General features: G+C 52.3%; 1 protein-coding gene across 1 annotated transcript in view; it reads left to right on the forward strand.

Moving 5' to 3' along the window:
• The first annotated feature begins 635 nt into the window (after nt 1-635).
• Nucleotides 636-9,059, forward strand: part of SDK1 (sidekick cell adhesion molecule 1) — a 513,921-nt gene continuing 505,497 nt past the window's right edge. Inside the window, exons 1-2 of the mRNA XM_045284375.1 lie at nt 636-687; nt 4,559-4,718. Of these exons, the coding sequence (XP_045140310.1) occupies nt 636-687; nt 4,559-4,718 (212 nt within the window). The remainder of the gene's footprint in view (nt 688-4,558; nt 4,719-9,059) is intronic.

Consider the following 9,059-nt stretch of genomic DNA (forward strand, 5'->3'; position numbering starts at 1 on the left):
ATGAATACAGCCCAGATAAATGTGGGGTGGCCTCAGGAGCATCGTCCATGAAGAAAACAGGAGGTCATGAAAGAGGCAGGAAAAGAGAAGCGGAAAAGAGCAAGGCATTTGCCTGAAGGAGCTGTGGCCTTTGCTGTTGTGTGTAGAGCCACTACAGCCAATGGCAGAAGCACTGACGTCAAAGAGCTGAGCGAGGAAGGCCAGAGGGCAACTAGAGGAGACATGCAAAGTAGAGCATTAGCATGAAATGTGCAGACAGGTTAGCAGACCGAAAGAGAACCTGCGCAGCGTTTCTCAAGCTAATGGATTAGAACTGAAAACACAAGCCTTGAGTTGCACTATTGAAAGATGCCAAGGGCAAATATTGAGTGACACCGAACGCATCAAAGAAGATGAAAGGAATACACAGAGTCACCGGGCCAACAATAACTGGTCCATCGTCAACCTCTTCAGGAGGTTGCTTACGAGCAAGAGCCGACGATCCTGAAAGAATGAAATTGAAGCTGCACTGAAGGCACTGGTGGCAATCAAAGCTCAGGAATTGATGGAATACAAATTAAGATGCTTCAACAAATGGAGGCCACTCTGGAAATGCTCACCCATCTATTCTATTCCAAGAAATTTGGAAGGTGGCCATGTCGCAAAGCAGCCGGACAAGATCCACCTTGGTGTCCATTGCAAAGAAAGGTGACCCAGCAGAGCGTGGGGATTGTTGATGTCACACACAAGTCCAGTTTTGCTGGAGACAATTTCTAAATTCTTGCAGCAATACATCGATAGAGAACTTCCAGAAATTCAAGGTGGAATTAGAAGAGAGCACGGAGGGAGAGAAATCCTGGTGGAAGTGAGCTGGATCTTGGCTGAAAGCAGAGTATATCAGAGATGTTTCCCTGTGTCGTAGTGACTCACAAAGACATTTGACTGTGTGGGTCATGACAAACGGTGGCTAGCACTGAGGAGAATGGGGATTTGGGGCCACCTGTGCTCATGAGGAGTCTGTACAGGAACTAAGAGGCAGGCGGTCTAACAAGGGAGGACGGGGTGGTTTAAGTCAGGGAAGGGGTGTGTCAGGGTTGAGTCCGTTCCGCACGTGCTCAGTGCGCATGCCGAACAAACAATCTAAGACGCGGGGCTGCAGGAAGAAGATGACGGCATCCGGGCTGGAGGAAGGCGCATGAACAACCTGTGGTGTGCAGAGGACAGATGCCACCTCCCCGCTTGCTGAAAACCAGGAAGACCGGAAGCACTTGCTGCTGCAGATCAGAGGCTGCAAGCTTCCCGTGGCACACACTTACAGAAACCAAACCCTGACAGCTGGACAGCAAGCAGCATGGGATACATGGATAAAATATTGACGTCGCCGTCAAGGATTTTATTTTCCCGTGTTCTATCAGCAGCCCACATGAAACAGCAGTCTAGACACCAAAGGATGGATATACACACTGTACTGCAAACAACTGTGCTGCAAGAATGGAAGCCTTCAGTACAGACTGCAACTCAACGGAGAGAAGTCCAAGATCCTCACCACTGGACCCATAGGTAACATCCCGATGAAGAGAGGAAAGATGGGCGGGGCCAAGGATTTATCCTGCTTGGATCCAAATCAAAGCCCATGAAACTGCACTCAAGAGATCAAGTGATCCATTGCATTGGGTAAATCGCTACCGAAGACCCCTTTAGTGTGTAGAAAGCAGAGAGCCTGCTTTGAGGACTGACGTGCCCCTCGCCCAAGCCATGGCACCTTCAGTTGTTGCTGTGGCCAGGTGTCATCCAGTCAGTTCCCACCCACAGCAGCCTGATGCGCAACCGAACGTGCCTGCGCCATCCGCATCATTACCGTTGTTCCCGTGCCTGAGCCACTGCTGCAGCCACAGTGCCCGTCCTCTCCTTGAGGGCCTCCCTCTCCTTCCCTGCCCCTCTGCTTTCCCAGCATGCTCTCCTTCTCCGGGGCCTGCTTTCATGTGCCTGTGGATGCTGGACATCGAATCAAGAAGACTGACGGAGAATGCATGCCTTCACAGCCCGAGACAAGGATGGAGAGACTTACACACTTTGGACACGTTGTCAGAAGACATCAGTCTCTGGAGAAGGGCATCATGCTTGGGAAAGTACCTCTCTCTCACTCACTGCCATTGAGTCAGCGCCAACTCATATGGGCCCTATGACCTCGTGCGTCGTTTCTGAGACGGAAACGCCTCAGGGAAATAGAAAGCCTGTCCTTATCCCTCGGAGCATCTCCTGGTTTCAAACTGCCCACCTTTCAGATTGCAGCACAATGCGTAACCACTACACCACCAGGGAAAGTGAAGGGGCAGCAAAATCACGAGGACAGTCCCCGACGAGATGGCTCGATGGCCACGTTGGCTGCAACAGCGGGCTCAAGCATGGGAGGAATGGGGCAGATGGCGCCGGGCCGGCGTGGCTCTGTTGGGTTGTGCATTGGGGCGCGAGGAGTGGGAACCAACTCGACGGCCCGGACAGCAACCAGGTGCCTAGCTGTCGGTCTGAGGACCCAGGAGCGCCGGGCTCACCCGTGTGTTTTCAGATTGCGCGGTGCAAACAATGAGCTGGACAGTGAACAGGACGCCCTGGGGGTCGGGGCATTTGAAACACGGTGTGGGATGAGGACTACTGAACATCCCACGACTTCCAAAAGAAGGGGGGACTGCAATGTAAAGCGCCCTCACTTGAGTGAAGAGATGAAGGACGACTGGTAGGAGATGGATAAGGCTGCGTTCCAGTCACGATGGGATATGCTTATCAACCCAGTGGTGCAACGTATACACTCAACGTATTTAAACTCTCTGTACTCAGCACAGAGAAGGGTGTCTGTGCCCCAGTTTAATGTGCCACTGTAGTGTCAATAGGAATCTTGTCAATATGCTAATCAATGTTTAATTTGTTAAAGACGAAGCCATTTGATTTAAAAATCCAGCTTAGCAACCCCACAAGTAAAATGTCAAAACATTGAAGTCAACCTATGGATCCTTGAGAAGCTTGCGGCCATTCGGTCTTGGTGTTTAGATAAGCGCGGGGGCCTCTTGGGCTCTGGTAAGCGCAGGACTGCTAACCTGGAGGTCAGTGGCTCAAACTCACCGGATGCCCATAGGGCAGAGATGAGGCTGTCCACTCCCACAAGGACAACCAGCACCAGGTGGCTCTGAGTCGCACTGACTCGAAGGCAGCAGGTTTGATTGGGATGGTCTTAGAGGCGTCTCGTCTGGGTTTAAGCACTAGGTGACCTGGAGCCGGCTCCGCTATTTCTCTGCACCACTCGTTGCTCCTCTGTAATAAGGATATAATCACCCCACGTATTGCTGAGGGCCTTAGAATTAAGTGAGCTGATACGTATATGAGGGTAAGTCAAAATGCATGGGCACAGACCCATAGGAACTTTCATTGAACAGGACTATCAAAAGGTGAAGCTATAATTTCTTGGCATATGGCCCATCTTGGTCTCTCTCCATCGTAAGGTGCCTGAAGATACCTCCTTCTCCCTCACCGGCTTCTTCCACTCCACATCTTATGTGTCTGTGATGTGTCAGCGTCCGTCTACGTCAGGGAGGCGGCTCATTCTCATAAAGCATCCCCTTGTAGGATAGAGCCCTGGTGACGCGTTGGGCTGCGATCCGCATGGTCAGCAGTTCAAATCCACCAGCAGCTGCTCAGGAGAAAGACTGGGCTTTCTACTCCGGTCCACAGTGTCGGGAAACCCACAGGGAGTTGATATGAATCAACATTGGCTCCGTGGGGGCGAGCTGGGGGTGTGGTTTTGTACGAAGGTACTAAGCACTTCCGGGTATATCCTGTTGAAAGTTGCCGAAAGAAACTGTCTATCTTGTGAACTCAAGCTGGCGTGTGGTCTGTTCCCCCATGTGTGCTAATCTCGATGACGCTGGTCTTTAAAACAGCAACAACAAGCCCAGAAGGCCCTCTAAGGACATTTGTCACAGGTTGCCTAGATGTAGTATCTCCCAAAGCAGGCGATACAGCCCCCTGGAGGGGGCGCCGGAGCAATCCAGAGGGGGCTGCGGAAGCCGGTTCCTGCACTGGAACCTGGATTGTAGCCGGTGCCACAAAAGTTTGTAAAATTGCCAGTGGGGCGCTGACTAACTTTTTCTAAAGAGCAGGCGGTGGGCCAACGACGTTTGGGAATCTATGGGCCTCGATTGTGACTTTGGAAATGTGAAGGGATTTCAAAACATTCATGGAAACATTCCGTTCCTCTTCCCCATGAACTTCCCAAAGCCCCTCTAGAGGGCCCAGTTAAAAGCAAGGTGTGTTCAAGGGGGGCTTGTCCTGCATAAGCCGACATCCACATATAACAGTGCGCCCGCCCCTGGGGGCCATCACCCAGCAGCCGGCTCTCTGAAATAGGCAGTGGCATGCTTCTGGGGCTCAAGGGTCATTTGCTACTTAATTGGGCCAGCGGGCCATCCAGTGTCCTGCTTTGTTTTTAAAGAGATTCTTTAAGCAATCGAGTTGTTAATTGGATGAAGGCAATTTTTATTTGTGCTTCATTCTGTTTTCTTTTTCTCCTCCCCCTCCAATCTCACAGGTGACGTGGCCCCCTATTTTAAGACGGAGCCCGGGCTGCCGCAGACCCACCTGGAAGGGAACCGCCTTGTGCTCACCTGCCTGGCGGAGGGGAGCTGGCCTCTGGAGTTCAAGTGGATACGGAACGACAGGGACCTCACCGCCTACACCAGCGAATACAAGTAATGTCCGATTTGGAAATTCGCTTCTTCTCGGGCCTCTCTGTTTAGGGCAGTGGGCTGCGGGGCCATGCCAGCATGGGTGCCCCTCTGGGAGGGCTTGCATTTCTTCCACCCTAGGGACTACGGGCACCTGCTTTGAGCCTGAGATTAGAATGTGGCTCGCTCTTCCGATACAGGTTGTGTGTGTGTTGCTGGGCATCTGTCATTCTGTCTGTAAGAGGGCGGTGGACAAACAGGCACCCAAACTCCTATCTGTCCAGTCGATGCCGACTCAGAGCGACCCACCCGGACAAAGTACAACCCGAAACCCTGAGGATGGTGCAGGACCGGGCTGGGTTTCCTTGTGTCGTTCCACGGTCAGTGTGAGCGTGGGCTGACTGGACGGCAGCTAGCATAACAACCACCACTGCCGCTGCTGATGCCGCACTCGCTCCCAGCCACGGAGCTGATGCCGGCTCCCCAGACGCTGCAGGACAGGGAGAACTGCCCGGTGCTTCCTCGAGACGGTCACTCTCTACAGGAGCAGAAAGCCTCGTCTCTCTCCTGCGGAGTGGTGGGTGGGTTCGAACTGCTGACCTTTCAGATTGCAGTCCAGCAAGTGACCACTGTCCTCACTGGGCTGGCATGGAAAGGCTGTTCTCACAGTTGGTTTACGCCGAGGGCAGCGGGGACCCTTGGTGATGAACACATGAACGTGTGTTTGCAGAGATCTGTGGGAGCTGTTTTGTTAAAACACACAAGGTGCTCTGGGGATGGTGCTGTTAAGCAATTGGTTACTAACTGAAAAGCCGGTGGTTCAAACCCAGCAGCCGCTCCTGGGTAGAAAGATGAGGCCGTCTGATTCCCTAAAGATCTACAGCCTTGGACAACCTTTGAAGCACTTCCACTCTGAACCCTAGGGTCACTGGGATCGATCTGACTGGGCACACACACAGCATGCATATTTTAATAGCTGGTAGCCAGCGTTGAAGGATGGTAACATTTTATATTAGAAACCTCTTTCCAAGGGCTCTCTGGAGTAGTCCAAAGAGTTGCCACCTGGTGGCATAGTAGTTATTATGTGTTGGGCTGTGATCCGGAAGGTCAGCAGTTTGAAACCAGTAGCCGTTCTGAGGGAGAAAATGGGCGTTCTACTCCTGTTAGCGGTTACATTCTGGGAAACCTACACGGACAGTCTGCCCTGCCCAGTAGGGTCACTGGGAGTCAGCACCGACTCAGCGGCAGTGAGTTTGGTCTCCCTTCACGAGGACCTGCCTGCACCGCCCTCTGCGGGGTGACGGAGGCCATTGTCCATTACCTTCAGGGACACGGCTTTGAAGAGCCCCGCAGCCCTGCCTTCACCGGCAGAGCGGCTGAGCTGTGGGCAGGGAGGCATCGCAGGGAGCGCCCCTGAAACTCCACAGAGGCGGCGTGGGCGTCCCGGCCCCCCGATCTGCGTGGAGGAGGGTCAGCTGCGACGTCTTGCGGTCAGGGCTGCCGGCCTCACAAGCATGCGTGTTTTAAAATGCCTCTGCCAGCCGTGGAGGGCTGCGAGCGGGAGCGTTCGCGCCACACACATGTGTGGCGGACTGGCTGTTGTCAGGGGCTGTCGGTGGAGTCAGCTCGCACCTGTGCAGGAGAAGAAACGCTTGCCCGGTCCTCCACGTCCTCACCATGGGCCTGGCGTTGGAGATCGTTGCAGCCGTGTGCCAACCCTTCTCCCTGGGTCTGCTTCTCTCAACCCTTCTCCCTGGGTCTGCTTCTCTTTCACGGTCCCTCTGCGTTCCCACGCACGACGCCCTTCTCTGGGGACCGGTCTTCTCGGACAGCCTGTCCAAAGCACGTGTGGTGACATCTCACTATCCCGCTGGCTGCTAGGCTGCGCTCTGGCTGGACTTCGTCCAGGCAGCAGGTTCGTTTGCTCTCTGGGCAGCCGTGGTACGGACGGCAGCACCGCTGTGCCAATGCCTCTGGTCTTCTTTGCTCTTCCTCATTCGGTGCCCACCTTCCACACGCGTCGGAGGGGAGTGACGATACCGTGGCTTGGGTCGGGCTTACATTCGTCCTCAAAGTGATGTCCGTGCTCCTCAGCACTTTGAAATCAGTCGCGTGCAGTCAGTCGACTTTCCCAACGCCACGCATCCTGATTCCCTTGACCGCCGCTTCCACGCTCCGAACTCGTTAGGGCCCCTTCCAATAAAGGGTAATCGAATCATTGGCTTCCGAGGGCATCTGTTGGGCTAGTGAAATCCAAGGCGTGGATGCCAGGCGGGCAGGTGAATGGTGAGAGAGTTGGTAGGGGTTTCGCCAGGGTCATCTTGAGAAGAAGATATTCTGGAAGGACACAGGTTGGTCAAAAAGGGCTTTCTTGGAAGAAGTTTCCAGGAGATAGTCAGGAAAAGGCCAGGCCATTTCTCTGAGGAAGTAGGTTGCCCAGCATGTCCACAGCAGGTTGACCCTGTGAGGGAAGCAAGGGCTGTCCTGTGGTGGTTCACTGGGAAGCCTTCCCCGTCCACCGACAGCCCGGGTCTGGCCCTCTCAGGTGGCTTCCTTGTTCCCAATCCCAATGCAGAAGACCCATGATTGAGTCGGCAATATCCACGCTGCCTTGGTGATGACGTGGTGTAAACAGAGCGCATAGAATGGGGCGGGGTGGGCAGGGGGATGGAAACACAGACATGTGCAGACCAAGAGAACACTCCATTGAGAAACTGTAGCTGGGCATCCTGACATTCTTGTGTCATGAAGGTTTCCATGATGCTGCAGCCCTGCTTCCTGACTTAGCCTAGTGTCTGAGTGATAGCCCCAGGCAGACCTCACCTGGTGGTGCTGTGGGATCCTCTGAGAGAGCAGAACTGGTCCATAGAGTTATGTTTTAAAACTTCTTATTGTTGGCCCTCGCCATGTGGTGGTTATGCGTTGGGCTGCATCCACAAGGTCAGCAGCTCAAAACCACTACATCTCACACTGTTACGTTCATGACAGAACATGTTACCTCCATACCAATACCACATTGCTTCCAGGCAGATACTATGTTAATTCCACACCAGTCCCATGTTACTTTAAATATATATATATCAGAGAGTAATAGTGTATTAAGAAAACTGCCCAGCCCAGTCCAAATCAAGTTCTTAAGTCCAATATTATACCATATGTCAATATTGGTCCATAAATTCCTCTTCAGACTCACGCAGCTGTGCAATAACACTGAATTCAGGAAGATCACAGGCCAGTGGGTGGAAAGTCGTGTGGATTCCCAAGCATCTCAGCACAGGCATGGGTCTCCATGTGGCTCCTCTGGCTCCAGGGTTCTAGCATAGCTCCATGTGTCTTGTCAGCAGGAAAACGAACCAGTCTCGTGTTACTTTGATACCATACCATATCACAGCACACCGATACCACGCTGTTCCCGTACCACATTCCTGTATTTTCATACAAATATCATGATAAATGGGGAAAAGATTAAAGCTGCCAAGGCTGTCATTTGGTTGGATCCCCAATCGGTGCAGCAGTCACAAAGTCACACAACCTATGGAAGCATTAGTCAAGACATCAAACAGCCTATTGGGGGCCATCTGCTGCACAAGATCTCTTTCATAGAGTTGAAACGCAAGGCTGCACTCTGAGGATGAGGTGCCCCTGAGCCACGGCCGTGGCATTCTCAGTCATCTCGGATGCTCTGGAAAGCTGGCAGCGAATGAGGAAGACTGAAAGGGAATTGATGGGCCGAAGGATGCTGGCGACCCTGTGACCTGCCGGGAACAACACCTGTCTGGAACGTCCACTTTTTAGAGACCAGGATGGCGAGACTTTGTCTGCTGTCCTTTGGACAGCTTCTCAGGAGGGAGCAGTCCCCAGAGAAGGCCAGGATGCTCTGGAAAGAGGAGATCATTGAAAAAGAAGAAGATCCTCCCATCCTAAAAGAGATCCACTGACGATGTGCCCTCCACTAATCAATCCTCATTAACATGACCACGACAGCACCTTCCCACATGGGATTCTGACCACAGGCACACAGGTTAAGGGCCACAGCATGGTTTGAGTGTTGCCCAGTGTAATCCCAGGACCTCCCGTTACTTGGTAATTCCCATTCAGCATTGTGTCATTCTGTAACAGGTAACTTTTCATTCAATGACACAAGATAATTGAGACAGTACTACCACTTCCATCTCATTCAGAGGCACACTGATTTTGAAAGGTTTAATGATTATTTTTTCAACATTCGTAATACATCAGTATTTTTTGATTAACTATGATAATAATTGAAGTGACTGTGCATTTCAGAAGAGATTTATCTTAATACTTACAAACTTAGAGTGAAAGGGAATTCACTAAAAGTTCATTTTATGTGTGTGTGTGTGT

This window comes from Echinops telfairi, unplaced genomic scaffold, assembly GCF_000313985.2.
Source record: "Echinops telfairi isolate 266 unplaced genomic scaffold, ASM31398v2 ScPeMD7_5;HRSCAF=22, whole genome shotgun sequence".
In the NCBI taxonomy this organism is placed as follows: domain Eukaryota; kingdom Metazoa; phylum Chordata; class Mammalia; order Afrosoricida; family Tenrecidae; genus Echinops; species Echinops telfairi.